Source organism: Manis javanica, chromosome 15, assembly GCF_040802235.1.
Source record: "Manis javanica isolate MJ-LG chromosome 15, MJ_LKY, whole genome shotgun sequence".
NCBI lineage: Eukaryota > Metazoa > Chordata > Mammalia > Pholidota > Manidae > Manis > Manis javanica.
Window position 1 is genome coordinate 6,214,473 of NC_133170.1, and position 13,547 is coordinate 6,228,019.

General features: G+C 40.7%; 1 protein-coding gene and 1 long non-coding RNA gene across 3 annotated transcripts in view; one reads left to right on the forward strand and one right to left on the reverse strand.

Moving 5' to 3' along the window:
- Nucleotides 1–13,547, forward strand: part of PKP2 (plakophilin 2) — a 74,950-nt gene that overhangs the window by 56,508 nt on the left and 4,895 nt on the right. Inside the window, exons 7-10 of the mRNA XM_037010134.2 lie at nt 3,518–3,635; nt 4,507–4,671; nt 5,595–5,768; nt 9,713–9,866. Coding sequence (XP_036866029.2) covers nt 3,518–3,635; nt 4,507–4,671; nt 5,595–5,768; nt 9,713–9,866 — 611 coding nt within the window. The remainder of the gene's footprint in view (nt 1–3,517; nt 3,636–4,506; nt 4,672–5,594; nt 5,769–9,712; nt 9,867–13,547) is intronic.
- LOC118970872 (uncharacterized) overlaps nt 9,875–13,547 on the reverse strand; it is a 29,697-nt gene continuing 26,024 nt past the window's right edge. For both annotated transcript variants that reach the window (XR_005059042.2, XR_005059044.2), the window contains exon 3: nt 9,875–13,017. This is a non-coding gene — a long non-coding RNA (uncharacterized lncRNA). The remainder of the gene's footprint in view (nt 13,018–13,547) is intronic.

Genomic DNA, 13,547 nt, shown 5'->3' on the forward strand with positions numbered 1-13,547 from the left:
GAGAGTCACAGGTTAGGACTCTGAGGGAGATTGTGGTATTCCCTGATTTCAGGAATTTTGTGGAAATGACAGGCCTCAGTGTGGCTGATGTCTGCTGTGATGCCTCGCGCACACACTGAGCCGCAGCTGAGTTCTGTCCTTCGACACTGTCCATTCTTCGGTTCACCATGTGAAGTTAAGGTTTAGTCTCACTGTCATTGATCTGAACAAAGACATACCATTCTTCCTTTTAATTTTCCCAAGGCCCAGGGTGTTTGTTTTCTTCTCTCCTTTTCACTGTGACCCTCAGGAATGTATGAGATAAGGGGTCCTGGGGCGAATCGTGCACGAATCACTGATCTTCCTTCAGAGGAAACACCTGAAGCCTCCTAAATACACGCGGAGTTCTGTTCAAAGGCATACTGAGATTCAGATTCATTTTTTTCCCACCCCTTACAAGTCATATTACCAGAAAAATTTTTAATATCAAACACAAGCTGCCATTCAGGCTGGTGTCCCCCCGATTCTGAGGAGCCGCAAAACAATCCTGCCTTTCTGCCAAGAGTGATTTATCCTCTTTCCTGAGGGCCCAGGCCCTCACCACCAAGGCCCCCGTTTTTAGGTTTCAGTATACAATACAACAGTGCACAGTTTTAGCTGCCTGGAAGACCCCTACGTATTTACTGAGGCTTTGGCTAGGTCATACCGGGAGAAATAAACCCGTCCTTTAATAGAATTTGACCCATAGACACTCAGTTAACATTTCCAGTATTTTCACTGGTAACTCGGAGCATCAGTTTTTGTTGAGTACTGTGCTTGGATGCTTATTCTTTTACTTTTCAGTAAGATGACTGTATTGCTGTATTGATATTTAACATTGTTGCATTTATTGTTTTGGGGCATTTTTCTCTATTAAACTGATTGGGCTACACATCGGAAAAAAGGCATAAGTAAATATTTTCAGGATTAAGGAGATACCTTATAAAGGTTCAAGTCTGCCTAAGACTAACCATGTTAATTCTCTGATTCCCACCAACTTAAGTATTAGCTGTTGAAAAAATACTTTAAGATGGTTATATCATTTTCTAATAATTATTGGTTATTTTCAGAGTGGTACAATAACAAATTCCTTCCTGACTACTCTATTCATAGGTAGAGTGCTATAAAATAATCCATCCTTATCATTCGTATTTCTGGGTAGTTGGGTGAGGTGGGAACTATTTTTGATGTGCAGGCGCAAATACTGAAGCAGCAGGATTCCACACACTCTCTGTCAGCAAGGGTATCAACTGCCAGAAGCCCCTGATAAATCCCATTGCAGGCGAATAGAGTCTGGGTAATAGCGAACTACAAGACAACAGTCCGTGCGTGTGAACCGGCAGGGCTGCCCAACTGAATTACCATTCTCACCCAGAATAAACACCCTGACGTTAAACAAAACAAAGTCATCCTTCTGCAAGGTATGTAGGAGGCTTAGTTAGTGAGAAAAGACAAGCCTTTTGATTGGTCAAAGCAATCTTAAAACTACAGCCATTTCTCCAAGCCAGAGGTAGAAAAGGTCAAAAGGAAGCTTTGAAGCCCGATAACATTGTGTTGCAGTTAGGGGACATTCGGTATTTGCTAAACAAATGGCAGAATGAACAAGTGTTTATGAGGTTTTTCTCTGCTCTGGAGCCACCCCAGGGGCAAATATAGAGCAGCTCTCCCACGCTGACTTGACCACCAATTTGCTGCCAGGAAAAGTAACTTAAACTCTGTGGGCCCGAGTTTCTCCATGTGTAAAATAAGGAGACTGGAAAAGATGCTTTTGCAATTTCTGTAAGCTTCTTAAGATCCCATGATTTTAAAGGGCCCAGAGAGTAGATAGAGGATCTTGTTCCGAATGATCATTTCTTGAGGAAAAACTATAGTAAAAACTTATTGACAGCTTATGAGCCCATGCCTTAGCTTGGTTTTCATGGACAAAGTGTCAAAAGTTGTTCAGGTACAATAAAAATGAAGGAAGGAGGAAATCTTTCATTACAAGAGTCAAGTGAGAACCAGGGTCCCAGACACAGAAGGGATTTTGTTAGTCAGAAATTCATTGCATCAGTGCAGCAACCACTAAATTGTTAGTAGGTCCCTAGTTTTACATGTGTTAGTCCTGTCTCCTCAACTTGTAGGTTGAGTCATGAAATTGCATTTTTATGGGTTAAAAATATTCAAGTATCATCAACTTCAACCTATAGCTGTGACCCTCCTGGGAGCCGGGTGCAATGCTGCACTTCCCCCCGGTTTCCTTTAGCTCCTGACAGGATGCTGGGCACATTTGTTCTTTGACAATATGACCTGAAGGCAGTGCTGTGGGGGCAGAAGGCCTTTTTGAAATCACTTAGTGCAATATATTACTTCGAACATGAAAGTAAGACCCAGAAAGTTCCCAGAATTTTAGTTCTTTTGATGTCAGAATGACACCAAGACATTATAAACCAAAAGTCTTGAATATACTCTGAATATTCTATTGACTAGTGAAAGTGAAAGGAACTGGTCTGATAAATTTTATAGGAATAGTAGTTCTGAGCAATTAAAGTTAGAAAAAGGAAGTAAGAGCTGCTCTCAGATTTCTAGAGCCCTGGCGGCACGCTTCTCTTGCTACTGTTAACAGATGTGTTGACATGTTTGGAAAAAAATATTTTTAAATGGTTAATGCTAATAAGAAAAACTTAATCCAAAGGACCAAAGTAACAATAATACCAGAATATAAACATGATCTGAATTTGAAACATGATCCCCAAATACATTATTTGCTGTATTTGATAAGCTTCAATTCTCTCTTAGGAAGCAACTTCCGCTTGTAGATTTAGTTACTGTTCATAGAAGGGTGTCAAGCCTAGGCAAAATTAGAAATAGACTAAGTGCAAAGATATTTATAGGTCATGCTTTGGACCTAGGTCTTACACACTGCGAAACTGCATTTTTGTGACATCTCTGCCATTTTAATTATAGAATCTTAACACTTCAGAGCACCTGGTTTAAATTTGTCCATGATAGTTTATACTGAAATCTATAAAGCTGTCAAATAATATAACATCTTGTCCTTACAAATGAGGAAACTGAGACCCAGAGAATTTAAGTGACATTAAGTTACCTGGAGTGAAGACACGGGACAAGTTGGGACTTCAATGCCTAGTATACAGCCAGCTATGCCTAAGGTGCCACTTGTTCTTTCAGTTGCAAAACGTTTGCCTCCTATCTGCCCTCTCTAAAATGGAGTGAAGATTAAGTTGGTAATACTACAATGTTGGCACCTGGAGCAAAATAGACAGTAGACTTTCATTGACATGATGACATGTTATTTAAATATATTTAGAAGTTGTGTTCAGACTTGATGATCATTAGGCCACTGAGGGTATATGGACCCCAGGACAAGTCTTTCACACTTTTACAAATTTGCCCATTTTCCAAATACTTGAAAGGACCATCAAGGAAAACTTTAAAACAAAGGCCTACTGGATACACAGCCTAAGTCCTATGGTTATTTGTTTGTTTTTGCTGATAGCAACATGAGTTCAGCTGGTCCTGATGGGAGGAAAGTGATGAGAAGATGTGACGGGCTGATCGACTCACTGGTCCATTATGTAAGAGGAACCATTGCAGATTACCAGCCAGACGACAAGGTGATTCGAGAGTTAAATATCTCACATATTGCATTTCTTATTTTGCCTTACTTAAGGCTCTTCAGAGTACTCTTGAAGTAGCTTTTTGGGTTTTGATTCACTCATTAATCCATTTGCAAAGTTTAAGATTTCCCATGGCTACTTAGAAATAATAAAGTCTATCTACCCTTTTTTTTCTGTCTTCTTTCCAGCCCCCGATTTCCCACTGCCCATTTAACAGTTTTATGTGGATATTTGAAAAGAGGCCAAATGCTGCTGTTCAGCAATGAACCCAAATTAATCGCTCCCCTTGTCCCCAGACTTGCTTCTTCTCTGTATAATCCTCTTAATAACTCTCATATCCAGGAACGAAAATGGAAATGGGAGTCATCTCGGGGGTCATTCCACCTTCCTCCCTTACACCCCACATCCGCTGGGCAACGGTCGTGCCTCCTTCCTCTGAAACCCCTTTGCTTTATCCACTCCTCTCTAATGCCATGACTGCTGTTCTGGTTTATGCATCTTTCATACTGATTATTCCAATAGCCTCCTAATCGGTCCCTGCAAACAGTATCTCCTGTTTTCCAAGTCCATGTGGCCACTAAGTCACACATCTAAAATACAGAATCATTCTGAACACACTCTTTAAGACACTTCTAGAAAGGCTCTCTGATGTTTTAAGAAATTCAGCCTCTAGTTCTCAGCATTGTGCTCATAACCATTCCTGACCCAGCCTCAGCCTATCCGCTCCCCCAGACACCCCAGAGCCTGAGCACACCCTCCTTCACCCAGTGAACCTCGTGAGACCAAGTGCCCGGTAAGTCCTGCGGTACTGCACCTGCGAAGTGGTATCTATAGGTAGGTGACTGATGTTCACGTCCGGTTTCCTCAGGCCACAGAGAACTGTGTGTGCGTTCTCCATAACCTCTCCTACCAGCTGGAGGCAGAGCTCCCAGAGAGATACTCCCAGAGCATCTATATTCAAAACCGGAATATCCAGACCGACAACCACAAAAATATTGGGTGTTTTGGCAGTCGAAGCAGGAAAGTAAAAGAGGTATGTTGGGAGGACTTTGGAAGAATATGTGTGTGTATTTCTGAGCACTTGGTATATGTTAGGCACTATTTTAAATTCTTTTAATTCTTACATCAACCCTAGGAGGTATGTATTATTAATAACCTCATTTACTGATGAGGAAACAGAAGTTCAGAAAGGTTAAATTAGTTTTCCCAGAATAATTCAGCACATTAGTGGAAGGGATGGAATTCATCCCAGGCAATCTGGCTGCAACTTTGCAACATCAGGCATTAGCCTTACTACTCTCTATGCTTCATAGGTTAGGAAATCAGCTAGTATGACATAGCCAGTGGTTAAAGAGACTGTGTTAACATTAAACGCAGCCCTGATATTTGGCTTTGGACATTTTAAAGACAAATTTGGACACCCCAAATGCAAACCCGTAAGAAGGGATAAACATCCCTACTGGCATTTCATGAAAACTGAAAGAATGTGACCTCTCCCACTCCTGCAAGCACCATGGTGCGTATCTGCGAATTTAGACAAGAGCTGGTAAATTTAGAAGCCCAGTGCTGTCCCAGACAGCTCCACGAGGCTCTGAGGGAAGAGGCCTGTTTTTCTTATCTTCAGAGTGTTTGTGACTGATTTAGTTTTTAGCTTACCAGCAGCCTAAACACTATTTTGGAACAGCCTATGCTTAATTCTCTGAGTTCTCTCTCACTGTGTAATGTAAACGTTGGGAATTAGGAAGTGTCGTTAGGGCCAAAGAGTCATCATGGACTGAAAGTTAAGTAACTGAAATTCATATATATTTGCCCTTTCATTTCCATTTCAAGTTGCTTTAATTATGCAGATAATTTGTCTCTCTAGTCAGCATTTCTGGTCTCTTGGTTGGGGTGAGGAACTGTAGAAATCACTCGGAGGGGTTAATTCTGGGTTTTGTCGTGTGTTTGCGTGGTCAGCAATACCAGGACATGCCGATGCCCGAGGAGAAGAGCAACCCCAAGGGCGTGGAGTGGCTGTGGCACTCCATCGTGATACGGATGTATTTGTCCTTGATCGCCAAGAGTGTCCGAAACTACACTCAGGAAGCATCTCTGGGGGCTCTCCAGAATCTCACAGCGGGAAGCGGGCCAGTGAGTATCGTGCCTGCCTTTCTACTTCTTAAAATGATGACGCTGTAGACATACCTGCATGAGGCTTGAAGAGACAGTGAGGTAGGAGCAGAAGTCTTCTCGCTTGAGTCAAGACGGTTCTCAGGAATCGCCAGGAGGGGTGCCCCTTTCCAGGCCTTTCAGACTCCGCCTCTGCAGAGCCACGTCACACTGCACATGAAGGACTCATAGGCATTTGTATTAGTCGGAGCTCTTTCAGTTACAGGTCTCAGGATCCCCCCTAGATTGACGTAGGCAGAGAAGAGGATTTCTTGGCTCATATAACTTTAAAGTCCAGGGTGAGTCTTCCCCCTGTCATGGTGAAATGTAGGTGCCCCACAGTTGTAAGATGACTCTCTCGGGGCTGTGTTTTCCTCTGCTAGTTTCATTCTCAAAGGCTCTTCTCAGTCTCATATTGTAGCAAAGACGGCCACCCGTGACTTTAGGCTTACATTTTACCCAGCCCAATCCCCTCGCAAGAAAACTACTGTTTTCCTAGTAGGTCCATTAAGAACTCAGGGAATGCGTCTCACTCGCCCATTTCTGAACCAGTACCCACCCATGGCTGGGAGCCTGTGCTATTCTGACTGGCCACATCTGGGTGATGTGCCCATATGTGAATTTCAGGGGCATGGGTGTGAGTGGGCGAGGGTCACGGCCTCTTGTACCACGTGGACTGAAATGGTAAAGGAGGGTCCCCCTAACAGAGAATCAGAGTGTTATTATTACCAAAAGGAAGAACGAATGCTGGCCTGGCAAAAGCAGCAGGCGTCCACTGCAGTGCGGAGGTGGAAGGGACATCCGAGCTTTTGTGTCCCAGAAATTCAGCTACAAAGTAAAGAGCTTCTTCTCTTTCCAGATGTACTTACTTTATGCCAGCAAAGTCAAAATATATAAAACAGTAAAAGCATATTTCCTTCCCCATTTATTTTATACCTTGATATATAGTTAGGCTTCTATAAATATTTAATTGCTTGAACTATGCTTATATACTTTGCCTTGATCATACAGTGATTAGAATAAAATCCGCCAAAATACTTCATTGTAGGGCCAGTCTCCAGTTACCTCATCTTCATAGAGAAAAGCACTCCTGTAGATAACAAAAATGTTATTCTTTACTTGAGAAATCTTATTCATTCTTTGTGTTTACACAGAAGCTTGCTCTGTTTGAATAAAAGAGTGAAATACTAAAACTATATTTCTCATATCTCTTAGCACTCTGGTTAAAAATATGACCAAATTCTCTACAAAATGCACTTGCACATAAAGGCCACCCCGTTCACCGAGGCTCGGTTTCCCAACACTCTCTCTCTTTCCTAAACTATAGAAGCCTTCTTCTTAAGTATCAGCCAACTTAAAAGAAAATGTCAGAAATTAAATGGTCTGTGTGTGTGTGTGTGTGTGTGTGTGTGTGTGTGTGTGTGTGTGTGGGTGTGTGTGTCGGGGGTGTTTAAGCTCACTGTGCTCTTGAGTATGGTGTGTGTGTGTGTGTGTGTGTGTCGGGGGTGTTTAAGCTCACTGTGCTCTGAGTATGGTGTGTGTGTGTGTGTGTGTGTGTGTGTGTGTGTGTGTGTGTGTGTGTGTGTGTCGGGGGTGTTTAAGCTCACTGTGCTCTGAGTATGGTGTGTGTGTGTGTGTGTGTGTGTGTGTCGGGGGTGTTTAAGCTCACTGTGCTCTGAGTATGGTGTGTGTGTGTGTGTGTGTCGGGGGTGTTTAAGCTCACTGTGCTCTGAGTATGGTGTGTGTGTGTGTGTGTGTGTGTGTCGGGGGTGTTTAAGCTCACTGTGCTCTGAGTATGGTGTGTGTGTGTGTGTGTGTGTGTGTGTGTGTGTGTGTGTCGGGGGTGTTTAAGCTCACTGTGCTCTGAGTATGGTGTGTGCGTGTGTGTGTGTGTGTGTGTGTGTGTGTGTGTCGGGGGTGTTTAAGCTCACTGTGCCCTGAGTATGGTGCAGTAGAAACTGACCCTTTCAGTTTGGATTATAGCCTTTTCCATTCCAAGCTCTCTCATGGAATCAACAGTCCAGAGATGTTTCTATTTTCCTGAGGATACAGGAATGTTTGTGCCTCTTAACCTCTGAATATGCAGGATCTATAACTAGATCCTAAGTTCCTTCATTCATTTATTTTTGAGAGCCTGCTACGTAACAGGCACTAGCCTAGTACTAAGTACAAAAGTGATGAGTAAGACATAATGCCTTTCTGTACTAATAGTCCAGCTGGGAAACAAACAAACAAACATAAATCTAAGGTACTAGGAGATCCCCTAAGTACTAGGGATTCAAGCAATGGAGTCCAAATTGTACCAAAGCATTTGAAATCATACCTAACCCTCAGACCAGTCCAGTCCCCTGAAAGGAAGCTTATGCTAAACTGATATTAATCCATACTCAAGATTGTTAAGAGTTGAACTTGACTGGACATTTATAGGAGAATATCATTAGATTCATGGGACAATGATATGAGGATCCTTTCTTCTTTCAAGCTATGAGATGCCTTTTATTCAAATTTTGACTTTCAGGTCTACCCCAATTATTACTTTTCCTACTTTTGTTATGCTTAGATGGTGCGATAAAAAATACTTGGTTTTGAAATTTCTAAAAGAAATCACTGAATAGAAAAACATGAAACCAGACCATTAAGTATAGTTCAAGAAAATATCCAATCCACTAACTTTGTGTTCATAATTGAAATAGCACTGAGCCATAGAAGGCCATGTGCCTTACATGGCAAAGAACCGGAACTGAGATGAACAGCTCTCTAAAAGATTATATACTTTACATATAAAATTCTGACAGTAATTTCTAGGCAGTACAACTATGTTAATATAAACTTTTTTCAGATATAATGGTCATTCTAAGTACAAGAAGAAAAATAATTTTAACAATGTGTGATGATAGATGTTAGCTGAACTTATTGTGGTAATCATTCCACAATACATATATATATCAAACTACTTGTAGTATACCTGGAACTAATACAAAGTTATATGCCAGTTATACCTCAATAAACAAATAGATTAATCACATAAGGTTAAAAGTAACTGAAATAAAGTTTCCAAGTTCCTAAAACTATTGAAAGTCCCTTAATTTGATATTTGTTGGGGGGGGAAAAAAACACATCCCTTACTTCAAACCTTACCCAAAACTCTGTTCCAACAGCAATGAGATTTAAAGTGAAAGATCAAACAATAAAGACTCTAAGTGATAACAGAGCATAGAATTACAGAGCATCTAACTAGCTATACATTCCTTTCTTTAAAAGCCCAATATCTCTTTGAGAATCAACTGGCTTCTTAGAAACAAACACATTTATTAAAACATGTAAGACACCACAACTTAAAACAAGAAACAGAAAAGATGAATAAGCCAGCGACCAGCAGACACACTGAAATAATAACACCTCTTTAAAATTTTTCTCAGTTCAGCTGGCATTACAGCTAAATTCTACCAGACCCACAAAGCTGAGATTATTCTTGTATCATACAAAGAGTTTAAGAGAAATAAAAGAGGGGAATATAATACCTAACCCATTTTATGACATCAGTGTAACTATGATTCTGAAGCTTTGATTCTAACATTGTCCTTATCATATGTTCACAGAGATGCACTGAAAATGTAAATGAAGAGCAGAATGTGATAAATGGAAAGGAAAGGAAGAGACAGGCCCATTTTATTTAGAGATGGATACAAAAACATAGTAGCTACCCAAATCCAATACTGGATTTAAAAATACTGAATGAACTGTTCTTATCCAGTGATTAAACTGAACACCTAGTAAGAATTTAAAGAAAATATATTTAGACTGGTTTTGATCAGAGCTCTTCTGGTTTTTAAAACATCTTGCTTAATCTCTAGAAAGCTACAAAAACTTAGTATTACCTTGAAGTCAAATAGGAGAGGACTCATGGAACGTGTCTCCCCCAACAGATGCCGACGTCAGTAGCTCAAACGGTTGTGCAGAAGGAAAACGGCCTTCAGCACACCCGGAAGATGTTACTTATCGGCGATCCGAGTGTGAAAAAGACCGCGGTCTCCCTGCTGAGAAATTTGTCTCGGAATCTTTCTCTGCAGAACGAAATTGGTGAGTCAGTATGAAGTGTCCAGATGTTATGTGCATATATTGGAAATGCATTTGTAATAAAACATTGTCCTCTTCATATTCTTTTCACAATGATGAACTGAAATGTGAAGAAGGTCAAAATGTGCTAAATGGGCCTGGCTTTGTGTACCCAGACAGGGCAGGCTTTCTCTGGGGGTCTCAAATACAATTTTTCCTAGCATCCAGCCAGCATTTTGTTTTAAATACTGCAGAAGAGAAATTTTAGACCATCCTAATAACTAATCATTTCTTATTAAGAATAATTAATGATATTTTCCAGCCCTCAGCTATGCCTCCCAGCGGAGTCTTTTATCCATGTAGCTGTGTTCCTTCCATAACGTTTTCTGCATGGCCCACTGAAGCCCCACTCTTCTAAAATACACACATAAAGTGAATACTAACGTTGGCCAATATAGGACTAGAACAAAACAGATGGACAGATAAATACCCAAAAAAGACAAAAAGAAGTCACTGTGTATAGCAGATTTAGCAATAGATGGTTTTAGAATAAATATGATGAAACATATTTGCTCCTTATTTTGAGAGTCTGGATTATTGATAAATATAACTATGTTACACTATCAAATAACATACTTTTTCATTCATTTGTGTTATACCTAGAAATATCTGGTAAATGTGAATCAAGTAAAAACTATAAAATGAGATAATGGGAAGACAGTACTAAAATTAATCATGCTCCCTAAATTAGTCATTTCTGACAACTTGAAATTCAGTTTTTCACAAAATTCTAGTCATAAACAAATTTTGGGTTGTTTTTGTTTTCTTGGATTGGGTTATTCTGGGTTCTACACGCACACTCTTAGCCCAGAGATACTGCAGTCTGTGCTTATGTTTTAAGAGTGTAATTTATAGGGACAGCCCGCTGCAGCACTAGGTTATACAGTGGTTTCTGCCCGGTACAAACACCGGGCGAGCCTGGAAACTTTTCAGTGGCTCTAGAAGAAATCTTGCCATAGACACTCTCAAAATCAGGAAAGTGTTCTCCCCTTTGTCCTTTGTGGGCTTTCACGCTGCACTTCCATCAGATCTATTAATTACCCTTTGAGTTGTTTTTCTTTTCCCAAAGGAATGGTTGACTCCATCTTTAAAGCATTGCCATGGACAGTAATTCCACTCTGCAAATATGCATGTGCCTCCAGGGCAGAAATGCTGTGGGTCTCGGGTTCCGCAGTCCTCAAATATCAGGAAGGTACAGCTGCGGCCCCAATACCTGCAGTTCCGCTGCTAACCCTCCCCCCACTGAAAGGACAATAGTGAAAAGGGGTTCCAGCAAAATAAGTGCAGCCTTTCAATTCCCAGGGGCTTTATGTCAAATATATAATTTGAGTAAAAGGACTCATCTTGATTAGTATTGAAAGTATTAATGTCAAAGGATAAATTAAAATTAGTTATTTGAAATACATGCTTCATGTTTTTCATGGGCCACTTCCAGTCCAGGTCAGTCTTTCCGTGTTCTGGCCAGGAATGAAGGTCCCACATTTTGCTTAGATTTGCAGAAATAAACTTGAAATTTGTGTTTTCTTAAAAATTTGAAGACAGGCAGTTAGGACAGTGACAGGATCATTGATCTCCTGCAGAAGGTGTGGGTCTGCATCCTACTTTGCCACCCTGTTGCCTTGGCTGGTCATATGACTGCTCTAAACAGAGTGAGATTAATTGTCACTCTGTAACAGTGTTTTCCCAAGAGTCAGGTAACATAATGTCTTTGCAAGCACCAGGAAGTATTTGGATGCATCTGTAAAATATCATTTCACATTTATTCATTGTTACAGGTGTTTGCAGACATCCAACTAATGTCTTGGCTTTTTAAGGCATTGAGTTTAAGCATTAAATAAAATCTCCCTCCACAATGTGGCATTGAGCTGTAACCCCACAATAACACGAGAAGGCCTTCAGTTTCATATTTTACTATTAAAGGTCCAATTTTACTTGTCCTCCAGTGACTGTATTTATCAGCCCAGGTACATACTGTAAGGGTAGATGTGCATAGATACATGCATGGAGAAGGAGGGAGAGAGGAGAAAGCGAGAGCCAGGGCGAGAGAGCCCTCCCTGACCACACTGCAGCTCTGTCGGGATAAAGGTGGTTGTACTACCTTTCTAGGAAAACAATATGGTATAAAATATTAAAGACTGTTACTTCTCCAATTCTCACTTTTCCTCCAGACACGACCCTAAGTTCCAACCTTAGCGTTGCTCTGCAGGAGCAGACATCGTTGTTGGTTGTGAGGAGGGAGGTGGGGCACTCTCGTCAGGAAGGGCTCACAGCGAGGGCATCCTCGGTCTCAGCAGCCATTTCTGTCCCCCCACCGCCACCCCCACGCAGAGGGATTGTCTCAGACTTATTTCCGTGTTGTCGACCTAAACCCAGTAAAAGGAAAATTCCTGTTTTCAGGCCTTTAATTCTGTGGTTTAATTTACTAAAAGGAGGAAGCCTTCTAGTAATAATAACTCGTAACTACTGAGAGCCTGCTGGGTGCAGGTACTGTGAAAAGTTAACCTGTATTAACTCATTTACTTCCGCAAAACAACCCTGTGAAATGGAGACTATCATTACTCCGTTTTACAGATTAGGAAAATGCAGCACAGAGAAGTTAAGTAGCTTGCCTAGATCAGTGGCCGGCAAGTGGTGGAACAGGACTGAAACTAAAGCAGTGTGGCTTCAGAAGCTGAGCTCGGAGCTCTTAACGCTAAGCTACGACGCTTAAACAACAGTTTAAAAAAAGTGTTCAGGCCCTTGAGCAGGTGTGTCTGCCCTTCCGTCAGGTCCACGTATCACCGAACAATGCCGTATCATTCCGTTCCGCTTATTGAGAACCTTTCTGTTTTCAGTAAAGCGATCGATGCTGGAAGTCCAGAAATAAGTGTGATAATCGGCCTCAAGGAATCCAGAGGCCCCTTGGGAATCCAGACAGGCACTGAGCTGATTACATCCAGTTCCAGACGGAGAAGCGAAGTGCACGGTGCTGCATAAACTCAAATGAGAAAAAATAAAATTGAGCAGAAGCACGTGTCATACAACCGTGATGCACACAGCCCTCTCTTAACGAGCTGGGAGGAGCTGCAAAAGCACTAGGGGGCGCTCTCCGACTTTCAGGGAGCATCCAAAGTAGCTAGAGAAAAAGAAGAAAAAAATGTGAAGAGTTATTACAGAAAATCAAGTACAAATTCATATTGCCCAAAATATATACCATAGGACAAATTATAATGAAATCATAAAATGTCAATACCTCTCTTATTACTACTAAAAAAGCCAAAGTAAAACCCTATAACTAAGAACCTACTGAATGAATTTAAAATACTTCTTTTTCAATACTTGTGTTATTTGTGCAGTGAAGAAACTTTGGGCAGTGCAGATAATTTTTTAAATATTTTCAGGTCACCATCAATACTGTGGTAGAAAAACAAATCCTATTTATACTTTAGTGAATTTCTTCTTAGGTTTCTTATGTCTGTTTTCTTTCCTAATGTTATATTATTATGTATTCTTTATATAAATAAGTATACTGATTTTTCACATATAATATTAAATATTTTCTTGTTTCTATACATACTTCATAGGTATGTTTGGGGATGCCTAATAGTCTTTGAAGGTGTATTTTAGTTAATGATATTCCATTATTGGGATATTTTGACTTATATA